Source organism: Rhinichthys klamathensis, unplaced genomic scaffold (genome assembly GCF_029890125.1).
Source record: "Rhinichthys klamathensis goyatoka isolate OS25496 unplaced genomic scaffold, OSU_Roscu_1.1 h1tg000060l_1, whole genome shotgun sequence".
Lineage (NCBI taxonomy): Eukaryota > Metazoa > Chordata > Actinopteri > Cypriniformes > Leuciscidae > Rhinichthys > Rhinichthys klamathensis.
This window is the reverse complement of record NW_026606605.1, coordinates 1,453,437-1,468,646: the sequence shown is the minus strand read 5'-3', so window position 1 is coordinate 1,468,646 and position 15,210 is coordinate 1,453,437. Positions and strand designations below refer to the sequence as shown.

General features: G+C 37.5%; 1 protein-coding gene across 6 annotated transcripts in view; it reads left to right on the top strand.

Annotated features, from left to right (window-relative positions):
• Positions 1-1,241: 1,241 nt before the first annotated feature.
• Positions 1,242-15,210, top strand: part of yrk (Yes-related kinase) — a 28,789-nt gene continuing 14,820 nt past the window's right edge. For 2 of the 6 annotated variants that reach the window (XM_056249517.1, XM_056249516.1), the window contains exons 1-6: positions 1,243-1,363; positions 12,248-12,284; positions 13,505-13,760; positions 13,848-13,950; positions 14,128-14,226; positions 14,312-14,415. In XM_056249517.1, the coding sequence (XP_056105492.1) occupies positions 13,553-13,760; positions 13,848-13,950; positions 14,128-14,226; positions 14,312-14,415 (514 nt within the window). In that variant the 5' untranslated portion in view covers positions 1,243-1,363; positions 12,248-12,284; positions 13,505-13,552. Of the gene's footprint in view, positions 1,364-12,010; positions 12,117-12,247; positions 12,285-13,501; positions 13,761-13,847; positions 13,951-14,127; positions 14,227-14,311; positions 14,416-15,210 lie in introns of those variants that run through there. The other 4 variants (XM_056249512.1, XM_056249513.1, XM_056249514.1 and 1 more) reach the window with 4 other exon arrangements.

The window sequence follows — 15,210 nt, the reverse complement described above, 5'->3', positions numbered from 1 at the left end:
TCACACATGCTCTTCCTCAAGTTTTTAGATGCATGATAAATGAAGAGCCTATAAAAATGCTTGATAAACTATTATCTAACACAAAATTAACATCAAACATAGTTTATTGGTAATTTTAATTGTATACATTTTTTTATTATTATTCAACCCCGGTTTCACAGACAAGTCCCAGCCAAAAATGCATGTTTGAGCTGTTTTAACTGAAAGCATATCTTAAAACATGTCAGTGCCATTGTTTTGTCAAAAAATTCTTTCATTTACACACCCTCAAGTTGTTCCAAACCTGTGTGAATCTTCTGCTGAACACAAAAGAAGATATTTTGAAGTGTTTCTTTTGTGTTCAGCAGAAGTAAAATTCATACAGGCTTGGAACAACTTAAGGGTGAGTATGATGACAGCATTTTAATGTTTGGTTGAACTGTCCCTTTAACACCTTATGTCATTTGCTAAAGCCACGAGCCAGACAGAACTGCACTACCACGAGACAGACACTAGCCGTCGGTATCAGACAAGAAACGTTTTCCGGTAGCATCCAACAGACGCAGTGTCAAAACTACGATGTCTGAATATTTTATCGCATTAATATGTCTAATGCATACTTTTTCTCTCTCAGAACATGACAACTAAAACTAGTAGTTCCACAAATCACACTAAATTTCACCGGCGGTTGTCGATGCGAGACGAGTCATGACACTTTACCTCCGCCCTATTTAGGTGTTAAAGCCTCAGCAGTGTGAGAAGCATTTAGCAAACAAATATAAATTGCCAGCACAACTTTGATAAAGATATAAAGGACCAATATTTTTTGATAAACTATTTTATTCTTCAAGCGAAATTTTTCTTACACAAATGTAGATTCCAGGTTGCTAAGCCCTACTTTTTCATAGTTTGTAAGGAACTTAAATCGTACCTGGACACTCTCCTTACACATCCAGCAACTCTAAAGCCCTTAAAACTGTCTCATTGTGTCATTTGTATGATATTTTCCTGATTTCGTAATCTCTACTTGTACTCTAGATTGTATTTACCCCTGGCATTGATTATGTATGTTCTTAGCAATAAAAAAACGCCATATTATGTCCGGCGGGAGAAATATATATATATATATATATATATATATATATATATATATATATATATATATATATATATATATATATATATATGATTTCCCGGAAATAATTTGAATATGTAAAGTGCTAAAAGAGTAGGAGGAGTCAGCGCGCGCTTGGCCTCGCGCACAGCGGCGCTTCCGGGCATCGCGCGACTCGAGCATCCGCGGCTCAACGCCGCACGGACTCAGTTCACGTGAACTCACACTGATCCGCCTCTGTCACTGTCAGTGTGTTAGGGATTCATAAAGGTAGGAATGAAGTACTTTTCCTAACGCATTTGTACTGAACAACTAACTTTTGTTAATAAGAAAGAGATTTGAAATAAAGTTTTTTTTTACTATTTAAAGTGCCAGTGGCAGGTTCACAGAATATGGTGTATGGGAATAAACTTATGGTGACAATTTGAGGGTGTTAACGGGAATAATATGTCTTGTTTAGTGATGCATTTACGTTTTGGTTTTCGTATGTGTGTGTGTGTGGGTGTGTATACATGACATGTTTTTCTATCCCGGGGACTTTAACCTGCATGCACACAGACTCATGGTGACTCGTGTCACTGTGGGGAGTCTGAGGACATAAATTAACGTACATAAACGTATTATAAATCATACAGAATGAGTTTTTTTGAAAATGTAAAAATGCAGAAAGTTGTGTGAAGAGTAGGGTTAGGGGTCGGGTTAGTGTAAGGGGACATAATATACAGTTTGGACAGTATAAAAACCATTATGTCTATGTAGAGTCCCCACAAAGATTGTGTGTGTGTGTGTTAACTGCGAAATTGACGTGTAAATAAAGTTCAAGAGATGGTGGAAGCGATTAGTTCCCGTATGGGAGTCTGCTGACTGCTCTGTAAGTGAAAAGCAATGAAGACACTTTATGATGGGTGAAACTGAGAGCTGAGATGATCTGAAACCTTTACACGAGTTTGATGAGCAAAGGATGATTCGGCAGCAGGTGCACTAAAGTTTCTGTGTGCAATTGTATTGCATTCTTTACTCAGCTTTGACTGTTTGCATGAAGCAAACTATTAGGCTATTTTATCTGCTATAGCTGTGTGAATGAACTAAATAAGATGGAGAGCGAGATAATGAGAGCAGAAGTAATGCGGTAATGAGAGCATGATGAGAAAGTTGCTGCAATGTTGGTTTTAGAGCTTCAGTCACTGTATAGTTACATCTAGACCAATGTGCTGTTCATCTACAGTAGTCAACATTTGAGGTGGATCAAAAATGTTAATCAAAGTTGTGCTAAGACAAGAACGGGTATTGTTCAAAATTCATGTATAACTTGTCTTTGATGAAAGGTTTTGATCCACTTCAAATGTTGACTATTGTATATGCTATTATTGTATAGTATGTGTGTGTGTGTGTGTGTGTTAGTTAAACTGTTCCCGTCGTTTTGATTCATTGGTACATTTGTTGATTTTGGTGTATGTCAAGGAATATATCGAGCACCTTGGTCTCCAGTTTAAAGAGAGTCTGAAGAGAAATGGACAGACTGGCCTGAAGATGCGCAGCTCTTGCTGTTGAACTCTTTTCATAACTACTGAAACTGTCATTTAAAAGCATCATGTGGTTTGATTAATTGAATCAAATAGAAGTGCGTAGAAAACAGAATGGAATGTCTCTAGGATTAGATTAGGCCATAGGCTTCATCACTTCCTGTTCTGGACAAGGTCACTTCCTGTCTGCTCTCCCCTGGTGCTACGGGAGGAAGAGGGTGCGGCTGTCCGGTGAAATTGTCCAAAATGCCAAATGCTGGAACTGACCAAGTCAAAGTCTTTCAGGGTTTTAGTGAATAGCTCAGTACCGACATGCCGTCTGTTGTTCTAGCGTAGGACGGTTGTTAGAATACGTTTGCTAAAGGAATTATATATTGTATACAAAGGTTTTTCCGTCTGTTAGTGTCTGTCTGACATTGATTCACTTGAAAGAAAATGGAAGACCATCTTTAATTTTTGGGTTCATTCTTAAGCTATAAAGAAGTGAGGTGAGTTTTCAGAGAAAATGTACACGTATTTTGTTTTCCAAAGGCACCTATACTAAAATACTGTCTGTTCATGAGGGGCCAGTGTGTGGAATCTCACTCTGGAGGAAATTGACATCATGTGGAAAAAGGAAGTGGCTGTGTTTGTGACACCTGACTTTCTGTTCCCAGGACATACTTTGCTATTGTCTTCTCTCTCTCACTCACTCACTCACTCACTCACTCACTCACTCACTCACTCTTTATCTCTCTCTCCCTTTCTCTCTCTATCTCCATCTCTCTCTTGCCCTTTCTCTCTCACTCACTTACTCACTCACTCACTCTTTATCTCTCTCCCTTTATCTCTCTCTCTCCCTCTCGCCCTTTCTCTCTCTCTCTCTCTCTCTCTCTCTCTCTCTCTCTCTCTCTCTCTCTCTCTCTCACACTCACTCACTCACTCACCTCTCTCTCTTGCCCTTTCTCCCTCTCTCTCTCGCCCTTTCTCCCTCTCTCTCTCTCTCTCTCTCTCTCTCTCTCTCTCTCTCTCTCTCTCTCTCTCTCTCTCTCATTTTTGTCTTATATACGTCTAGAGGCTCAAATTTGTCTACTTGCATATGTTCGTTGTTTATTTGTTCAGTGGGTGTTTTCGTGTGTGTGTGTGTGTGTGTGTGTGTGTGTGTGTATGAGAGAGAGGATTGCAGTGTGACAACTTGTTTCCTGGTATCCTATCATTCCAGTTCCACTCACACAAGACTTCCTGTTGGAGGGGGAGGGAACGTCCTGAGCCTGAGAGTATGAGAAGGGGGGGATAAAGGAAAAGAATGAGCTGTAAGAAAAGAAAGCGGGTACAACTAAAGCCTTTTGTGGGGTCAGCCTGCAGTGTTGTCATGGGCCCTGTCATCACGTAATCTGGTTTAAAACATGCTTTTCTGGGGGAGTTATATAATGGCGCAAATGCCAGTAAATTGACTAGCACAAAGAAACCTTGGTAAATCAATTGCATGATTTATTTAAATGTGTGTATATATATTACTCCTACAAATGCTTATGCAATAAGGTCAAGTGATATTTGTTTTTAATGACCCTACAAGTTCGATTAAACATCCAAAAAAAAAAGTTTTTTTAAGATGTCTTTTTTCCTAAACCTTTTGGCCACTACTTTATGTGTGTGTTAAAGGGATACTCCACTTTTTTTGGAAATAGGCTTATTTTACAACTCCCTCAGAGTTAAACTGTTGAGTTTTACCGTTTTTGAATCCATTCATCCGATCTCCGGTTCTGACTGTACCACTTTTAGCATAGCTTAGCATACATCATTGAAGTGGACGAGACCATTAGCATTTCTCAAACAAAAATCACCAAAGAGTTTCGATATTTTTCCTATTTAAAACTTGACTCTTCTGTAGTTACATCGTGCACTAAGACCGACGGAAAATGTAAAGTTGCGATTTTCTAGGCTGATATGGCTAGGAACTATACTCTCATTCCTGCGTAATAATCAAGAAACTTTACTGCCGTACCATGAGTGCAGCAGGCGTAATGATATGACGCAGCGCCTGAAAATAGTTCCGTTGTGTTGACGGAAGGTGGCCTATTTTCAGGCGCTGCGTCATATCATTACGCCTGCTGCACTCATGGTACGGCAGTAAAGTTTCTTGATTATTACGCAGGAATGAGAGTATAGTTCCTAGCCATATCAGCCTAGAAAATCGCAACTTTACATTTTCCGTCGGTCTTAGTGCACGATGTAACTACAGAAGAGTCAAGTTTTAAATAGGAAAAATGTCGAAACTCTTTGGTGATTTTTGTTTGAGAACTGCTAATGGTCTTGTCAACTCCAATGATGTATGCTAAGCTATGCTAAAAGTGGTACCGTCAGAACCGGAGATCGGCTGAATGGATTCAAAAACGGTAAAACTCAACAGTTTAACTCTGGGGGAGTTGTAAAATGAGACTATTTCCAAAAAAAGTGGAGTATCCCTTTAAATGCATATATTTTTGCATCATTTTTTGTATGTATCATTCACATGCATGATGCAACAAGTAGTCTTGAAAGTGTATTAGTTTACTAAGTAGATTTATTTCTTTGGAGGCAATACAGAGAGAAAGAGAAGAGTCAGAATAGAGGAAACAAATGAGGCGAAGTGTGAAAATAAACACAATGCTGTTAAATTCGTTCCCTCACACATCGCATAGTACATAGCAAAGCATGTAAAAGAAAAGCACACATAAGAATTCTGGCCGATTAATCATTTTCTTGCATCACAGATAAACGGACAATATTAAAATGCTTTGATATATTGTCCAAATACATTCAAAATAAAACCCTAAAAACTAAACGTAAATTTAGGCATCACGTTGCACAATTAATTTTGAAGTCTGGAAAAGTTTGCATTTAACAGTGTTTAATTATTAGTGCTTGTAATAATTAAACTTAAGGGTGTGTTTGATGACAGAAAAAAGTTATCTAAATGTAAAAATAGAGGAAATAACCGTCTTCAGTTAAACATCCGATATCGACGGATATGAATAAATTAACTGTTATTTATACAAATTAATTGTGCATCACTTCAGCCTTTTTGTTTTGTGTGTTTGTGCTTTCCGTCTTTTGATTATTTTTTCATCACAGTTATCGTATCCACTGAAAACTTCACAGGAAACGTGTTTGAGACGGACGTTTGTTCCAGTATGTTGCAAGGTGTCTGTGTGAACCGATGGATTTCATAATTTACAGTGACCTCCACCATTGCTAAACATCTTTGTCTGGGCACAATTTCTCACCATCTTCCTTCCCATGCAGATATAATCGTAGTTATCATTTGCACCTACTAGAAGCATCTCACTCCATCTACAAGCCCAAAGAAGTGCTACAAAACTCATCGCACGACCTGAATACATGCTCGTGAGGCTGCTTTCAGTTGTGACTGGATTATGGTCTTTGCTCTGTTGGCAAACTTGATGGTCTTCTGCATTTGCTGTTGGTAAAGCCCTCAAACCCTCAAATGCAACTTCCTCTTATCGTCACAGCTGTGAATGCTACGGTTGGTGAGGACACATTTAGACACTTATTGAGCTTGCCAATGTGCAGCCCTGAGTGCTTTTACATTATTAACGTTTTCATAACCTTCCGAGTCTAAATGACTCTTATTGTTTGGTCAGTCAAGTGCATTTCATTGTATAGGTGGTGTAGTTATATCCTTTTTTCATGCATTTATCGAAAATAATTTAGATGATTATTGGCTTTAGAGAGTTTTTCAAGGGTTTTAAAAGCCCTCTTTTTCAACTGTAGCGAGGTTAACTTTCTGTGGCAGAGCAAGACGTCGTCATTACATTTAGTTAGTTAACGTGTGATTGATGGTGCTAATGCTCTTCTTCATGCATGTGAACGTGTCAAACCTCTTTTAGAAAAAAGTGTGGTCTGTGTTTTCTGGTTTAGAATATATTTAAACACTGAAAGTAGACTCGTCTCTTCTCTTCTGTTAAAATGCGGATCGGAGAGCAAGAGAAGTAAAAGAAGAGATGTGTGGCTTCCTCTTTATTATCTCAACTGTTTCTCCTAAACAGCACTGAGATCGAATAGAGAGCAAATTGAGACTTTTGTTGAAGTCTCTTTATTCTCGAAATCGAATGCGTCTCTGCTAGAAGTTCTGAAGAGATCTTACGCCGGGTTTAGAAGATGGCAAAATCTACAATGAAGGCCTGTTTCACACTAGAGCTTTCAGTGCTGACCCAAATCCGTTTGACTGCAGAATTCGGTTTAAGTTAAACATTTTAAAAACATTCCAAATTTTAAAAACATTCCAAATTTTAAAACATTCCATTCCAAATTTTTAAATTTTAAAACATTCCAAATTTTAAAACATTCCATTCCAAATTTTAAAATTTTAAAACATTCCATTCCAGTCCAAATTTTAAAACATTCCAAATTTTAAAACATTCCATTCCAAATTTTAAAACATTCCAAATTTTAAAAACATTCCAAATTTTTTAAACATTCCAAATTTTTTAAACATTTCAAATTTTAAAATTTGCATTCCAAAAAGTAGTCAAGTCAAGTCATCTTCATTTATATAGCGCTTTTAACAATATAGATTGTTCCAAAGCGGCTTTACAGTGATAATAGGTAAATAATAAATTAAAGTAACAGATTGTTTTGGCTTTATAGCAGCTCTAGAATAAATTTGCATTCTAATGCAATGTTTAAAATGGTTGGTTTACATGATCAAACCTAGGAATGGTTCATTTGAAGTGAACTATAGCGTAGTTTCCAATCGGAAGTGAACGTTGATCACACGAAGGCTGCGTCCAAAATCGCATACTCTCTTTAGTACTTCTTTTGAATAAGTAATTACTTCACGACCTCTAAAAAAGCATGTTTTGTATATGAGTGTGTATATGTGTGTAAACTGGGCGTACTTCATTCGCCATGTTGTCATTATCATGTGACCTACGGCGTCAGAAAGCTTGTCGCAATAATCAAGATATATCGACTTATCGCACAATATATCTGTATATCCTCAATAATTTTTGGTGACACAATATATCGCCCATTATCGTGCTGTCATCTTGTCTGTTCTCCGTGTGAAAGCCTGTGTTCACAGAGCGGTCATCGACAAGTGAAAAAAGGGCGCCATTTAAGGTGTTATAGTTTTTTCCTGACAACAGTTTGGTAGAATAAGTCCAACTGCACTCGATTTCAAAGCCGCAAATATAAATGTCACAGTGCAAATGGTGCACACTAAAATCATTTTTAGTTATTTTAGGCCTGTTAAGGCTTCTGTGCTTTTGTGCACACACACACACACATATCTGACTGCTAAGTACGGTTTGTGTTTTCAGCAATAGTGTGCACCCTTACTTCACAGAGAATCTCCATATTTGTGCATTTGTGAGTTTGTTTTATTTTCTGCTTGTTACTTTGCACTTTTTTTTAATAAAATATTTGTTTGTTCGAAAGTATTATGATTAGGCTATATATTCAGTGGCATAAAATGGTCCTAAAATGACAATAATATAATTTATCGTAATTATTTCTGGGACAATATATCACACAACAAAAAGTATTGATCGTCGTAACTCATCCTCATCCTGTGCACGTTTGGGGCTCATTCAGTTTAAGGTAGTGCATAGGGCTCATTTCAGTAGGGCTAGACTAGCAGATATATATCCAGGAACCGACGGGAGTTGTAATAGATGCTCCCTCTCGAAACGTTGAAACGGTCAGTCCAGAAATTTTACTTAAAATGGCAACCCTTTGTGACATATTTTGAGAATCTTAAAGTATTGCCTGAAGTTTGAGACACCTTTTTATTTTATAGTTTGCTTTTTTTTATTTTTTGGTGGTGGTGGGAACTAAGTAGCCTGACTGACAATTGTGATACTGTGAGTCTAAAGCCTTGTTAACCAATTGGGGTCGAAATGTGGACATGCAGTTGTGTGCTTGTTTTCAGTGTGTAGATCCTTAAACTGTTTTGAAGAACTGTGTAACAAACAAAAAGAGAAAAGCTGTTTTCCCAGAATGTTGTTAAATTATGGGGGGCGGGACGGGTGGGATGACCCGGGACGGGTGTTGGGAGGGGGGATGGGTATTACTAAGCAATTTTTTTAAATTTTTGGTTGTATAAGGTTTTAGTTGCTTAAAGGTGAACTAAGTAACTTTGGAGCTTTGGAGTCATTGTAATGTTTATATTACTGATTTCGTGTTGAATGGTGGTCGTCTCGCACCCCCCTGGTGCCTGTGAGCCGCAAAACCACCCTTGCAACTTTGGGCCGGCGGGCCGCCGTGTGCCTCAGTGTTAGGAAGTATCGTGTGATATCAGGTCTCGCGATGTAACGAATTGCTTTACGGCAAGAAACAGATCTGATAAAATTCTGATAAAATGAGCATGAAACAGAAATAACCAGGCGCCATATACATGTGGTGTTCGAGGCGCACATACAATACAGACTGCCGACGGTTAAACAGGGCGCGCGCAGCTCTTAAAGGGGCCATACCTTATTTCCACTCGTTACAGCGTCCATCCTACTGAACAGGTACCGGTGTACAGGGGGAGGGGATCCGGCCGTGAGTGCGAGCCATCTCTGTGTGAGTGCTATTCACGACAGTACAAGTACTCCACAGCGACTCTAGGGGTCGCTGTTTGACAAAAAACAAAATTCCTACTTAGTGCTGCTAAAAATGAAACTGGAGAACTGTTTCACTTCCTGTCAAATGTAACATCCTTCATCCTCCAATAAAAAGATTTATATATATATAAAAAAAAAAGTATTGATCGTGACAGGCCTATGCGTCACTTCATTGTCATTCACAAATCCTCTCCCGTGGCCTCATGGGATAGTAAAGTGTCCATCATATGCACACTTCAGAATCTCACCGGAAGTAGTAGGTCATCCGGGTACTTTTTGCCGACTCTTTTATGAGTACTGTGAATTCTTCTTTTGTGACACACTGTTTTTCGCCGACTATATAGTAGGGAAGTATGCGATTTCGGGTGCAGCCATAGTTCTGCATGCATGCAACTTTTCTTGGTACCGGTCACACTTATTATAGCATTATGCATTTCCCACAGCTTATCTCTGCAGCTGAGAGCAGATCGCAATCTTCACATCTATAACAATGTACCTGTGGCCGATAAACGCAAGTGCAATTCTGTTTGCATACAGTTTGTGGTGTGGTGATAAAGAGAGAAATGCCTCAATAACACAGTGAGTTCTCTCAAACTTTTACCTAGCTACTGTGGTAAACGGCTACCACTAGTACATAGTCAGAGAAAAAGTGCAAAAAAAGTTGACCTTTGGAGGCACTGGGGCAAAGAACAACTTTGTACTTTATCTACTCCTAAAATTAGCACATTAGTACCTTGAAGTAGTAATATCTACCTTTTAGGTACTTCTATAAACCTTTTAGGGGTAAATAAGGTTGAAAATGACAAGCTGTTGTGCCCCTAAATGTACAATTTTGCACATTTTGTTTTGAGAGTTTACTAAGGTTGATGGTGAAACATACCATAATTGGGCCAAAAAAGTCTGTAAAGAGATTTCTCACGACGGGACGAGAGGGGTGTAATAATCGAACAAAGCAACTGAACCAAATATAAGCCTGGACGTCAGAGATTTGAAAATGAATTTAAACATTTATTTAATTATTTTAAATGATCCATCTAAGCTGCAATGCATATTGATTATATAGCTCTCTCATTTGTCTCTGTTTTTATTTGTTGATTTTAGAAGAGAACACATTGATATTTAAATAAAAGGTCATTAGGTCTCCTGAACTCTGAAAGAGCAAAAATTAGTTTGAGTTTTTTTGTCATATTAAAGAGACAGTAGACCAGTCTAAAGAAAGTGCAAAAGTGTTCACCACCATCTCTATAGTTTTTGGCTTATTCATATACGGTACAAACCGATCGAAACTCTGTCTCTGACTTGACGGCAAAATAGAAAAGTTTAAATTATTTTTTTCTGCACTCAAAGCAGTCAATGACTTTCTTCATTTCTCGGCCTTTTCTCATGGTATTTCCCGTTTTCAAAACCTGCTTTAAAAAAAAAAGTGTATGTGTATATATATATATATACAGCTTGCACCTTGGAACCTATTTCAAGGTTTGAGTTCTCGAGTTGTCGTGCGAGTGAGCGGCCGGAGCGCGCGAAGGGTGTTATGTTAGCGGCCCCTAAATTAATAACTAATGATCTTTGCAACGAAAGTGAATCGATCAAAACTAACTTTAGCTGGACAATAACTTTATTCTAGAGCTGCTGTAAAGCCAAACCAATCTCTGTTACTTTAATGTCCTATTATCACTGTAAAGCTGCTTTGAAACAGCCCATATTGTTAAAAGCGCTACAGGTGAAACTCGAAAAATTAGAATATCGTGCAAAAGTTAATTTATTTATTCAACTAAAAATGTGAAACTAATATATAGACTCATTACATGCAAAGTGAGATATTTCAAGTCGTTATTTGTTATAATTTTGATGATTATGGCTTACAGCTATGAAAACCCCAAATTAAAAATTAGAATATTGTGAAAAGGTTTTCATAAGCTGTAAGCCATAATCATCAAAATTATAACAAATAAAGGCTTGAAATATCTCACTTTGCATGTAATGAATCTATATAATATATTAGTTTGACCTTTTTAGTTGAATTACTGAAATAAATGAACTTTTTTTCACGATATTCTAATTTTTCGAGTTTCACCTGTATAAATGAAGATGACTTGCTTTTCATTATCAGCCATATACTCATTTGCTTTCATTCACTTGTCAACAACTATTCTCTTTTGTGTTCAGCTGTTTAATGAGAACATTATTTGTTCAGGCCTTTCCTACAAGCATTCAATTCAACTTTTGACTATATTGCATCAGCGCAAATCAGATTACACATGATTATATGAACAGAAAATAAGAAATATGAGCACAAGCCTTTGTTTTTGATGTAATTTATTTGATGTAATTCTGCATAGATTGGCCGGAGATATGAATGGAGCAACAGACTCAGATTCATGGGAAATTCCTGAAGAGACATTATAAAAATGGAAACAATAAGCATGGGTGGTGGTGGACTGTATTGTTTTCTCCAGCAAACTGATACACACCTATTGTAAAGCAAAGCTTGTGAGGATTGTTGATTTGTTAAGCGTGGTGACTTCGTCGCATTTGCAAGTGTGTGTGTGTGTTTGTGTCTGCTCTGTGAAATCGTCTTTTGGGATGTTTATGTGTATCTTGGAGTAAGTTTGGAATATTTTCATGTGGCAGAAAGAAAACGGATTGTCCGAGGGGTGGAGCGATACGTGTTGTGAATGTGTTGCCCCTTTGCAGCTGGACCCTCTCTCTCTCTCAGCAGGAAACGAGGGGGAGGCTTTAGTGGGCCGGACAGGAAACACTCGCAAAACTGGCATCCTGTTGATCCACTGATGGTCAGTCAGATAGAAATACAGGACATGGCTTTATTCAGTCAAAGAGTGGACATTGCGCACACACGTACATTTTCAAGGGGAATTTTAACTGTGAACTTCCCTTTCTCTAGACAGGAAAGTAAGAGGAAGTAGCGCGAAAAAAGTGTTAAGTCACAAAAATATAAAGTCATTTCACTTTCTTTTTCTTTCTTTCTTTCTTTCTGTCTGTTACTTATATTTGCATCTTTCTCTCTCTGTGTTTGTTCCCAGGATGTTGGTGTGTTTGGAAAGCTGATCTGAGGATCTGGTGAGATGCAAATCTGATAATGTCTGATGACTGTTGACTTAAATAGTCATTACATTTACACTCTTACTGAGAGGAATAAAGTAGAGAAACCTCTCAACATGGACACACTCCATCAATTAAATGCCATCTTCATCATACAGAGAGCACAAAATCAATCTGAACACTTAAGCTAGGGCTTTACGATTGATCAAAATCACGATATAGCTTAGTGCTATTATCTATAATTAATAAATAAATACATGCGCTGCTTTTTTTTTGGAGTGAAGTGCAGCACTGTGTTCTTTTACACGCAAACATCCAGTGTTTTCATGCGACTCAGTGAATTCTGCTCCACACGATCTCATCTCTGAGTTTGTGTCGCTTATGACGTGCGTTTGGGAACACAACATGCGTTTAGGAACATCATCTTCGCAATCTTGTGATGAGAAGCGATTATAAACCTGCCATTGTCAACAAAAGAGAAGCTGAAACGTCTCTCTGTGGTTTCCACCGAAATAAAAGCTCAATGGTTTGACGTTTAATAGCAAAGGAATTAAGAGCCATACATATTAGTACTGTATAATTGTACAGTTGTACTGTAAAATAAAATTATTATTATTATACAATTATTTTAAAACTAATATTATTTACAGTGCAATATTACTGGATTACATTTTTTTTAATTTGTCTAATATATTTATTGAGATAAAGTAATAATTATTATTACATATAAAAATAATAATAATTATTATATAATATAATATATAATCATTTTTTACAATAAGGTTTCATTAGTTTATATCAGTTAACTACTTTAGTTAACATGAACTTAGATTAAACAATACTTCTACAGCATTTATTCATCTTATTTAATGTTAATTTTAACATTTACTAATACATTATTAAAATCAAAAGTTGTATTCGTTAACATTAGCTATTGCAATGTGAACAAGCAATGAATGACTGTATTTTTAAATGTTATTTTGTATAATTTTATTTTCTAATTTTCTAATTATTAGTCATATACCAATGATATAGCACCACAAACTTGGAGCCTTTTTAAATCATATTACAATCATAATTTTCGATTCTGACACAACATTTAGATTTTTTTCTCCAAATCGTGCAGCCCTACCTTAAGTCACACCTTAAAAACAAATGTCATTGCATTAGATATCAAATAGCTTACTATATACTACTGTCAAATTAATTCCCCTTTATCTTGTTTCTATGGGAAGAAGCTCTGTTTCCAGGGTGATGAGCCGTGTGCTTTGAAAACATCGAATATTATGGGCTGTGCTTGCTGTAAGCAGAGGAAGGCCAGTAAAGCTGTGTCGAATCCCAACTCGTGTGACACAGGCAATGGGATCCAGTCATTAGAGCCCTCCCGATACATCCCCGATCCGACTTTTAACCCATCAACGGGGTTGATCCCGAACTTTAATGATTTTTCAAACCCAATGCCTGCTCCCTTGTCCCGCCCAGCTGCCATCACAGGTGTGTAAAGTGTCGGTTTCAGTGTTTCATAAGGATGATAACGTTACTTCCCTTACGGAAAACTAATATGTGTGTGTGTTTGTTCAGGAGGAGGAGTAACGCTCTTTATAGCCCTCTATGACTATGATGCCCGTACAGAGGATGATCTGAGTTTCCAGAAAGGAGAAAAGTTCCATATTATCAACAACACGTGAGTTGAAAGCAGGACAGTTTCGAGTACCCACTTTTTTTACCACAAATATTAACCATATCTTCCTTCTTTCCCCTTGCTTCTCTTTCTCTGTGGCTCCTCTTGTCCCTCTTTCTGTCTCATTTCCTTTTTTCCGGGTGTTTCTGATATCTCTCTCTCTCCGTCCGCGGCCCACAGCGAGGGTGACTGGTGGGAGGCTCGTTCACTGGACACAGGGAAGTCTGGGTACATTCCCAGTAATTATGTGGCCCCTGTGGACTCCATACAAGCTGAGGAGTGAGTTACACGTAAACATGCCCTTTCATGAAGTTACAATCACATTATCTATATTTTAAAATACACTTTTTTTTGGTCAATGCAGGTGGTATTTTGGGAAGATGGGCCGGAAAGATGCCGAACGACAGTTGTTGGCACAAACTAACCCTAGAGGGACATTCCTAATACGTGAGAGCGAGACAACGAAAGGTAAATGTTTCTATTTAAAGTTTAGCAATACATACTGTATATTTACATTTCGCTTTCAGTAAGGACTACTAATCAGTCCTTTCAGAAAAACTAGTTTTTTTGTGATTGTTGCAGGCATAAATCCTTGATTATGCGGCGCGTTTTCTTTAAAAATGCGATGGAATATGCAGGATATTTATGCAATTTTATGCGATGAAATTGCGGGAACTTGCAAAAATTGCGGTTTGATGAAAAATAGAGAAAAAAGTGATTCCCCCAACACCCTGTTCTCACTAGGCTACTACCTTAATCTAAAGAGTCATTTCTTATTACTTCCTATGATAAGCAAGCATAACTACATCACAGAAAGTGCTGGGAATATTTAAGTTCTCATCTTGTTTTATTTCAGACCTTTGATAAAAACATCAAACTTACGAAACATTGATGAGTCAAACAAGTCCTGTAGCTTTACAAAAGGAATATGCTACAACTTCTGTAAAAATGAATAAATAAAATATAAAAAAAATAAAGTGTGCTCCTGTTTTACAGCTTTTCGATGATGTTCACGTCGCGTAATTACGTCACTTCATAACGTTCCCATGGCAACAGGGGGAAATGGCTGCTCTGGTGTGAAGCAAACGCAACATTTTCCAACTTTCTGCTAAGATATATGACTTATTTGCAACGAAAATGCGAGGATTATGAAATCATCCAAGCCCCGCATATTTTGCACGGAAATCGGCAATTTAATCGGCATAAATATGCGGACTTTGGCTGATTATGCACTAAATCATGTGATCGCATAATCGCGTTTTT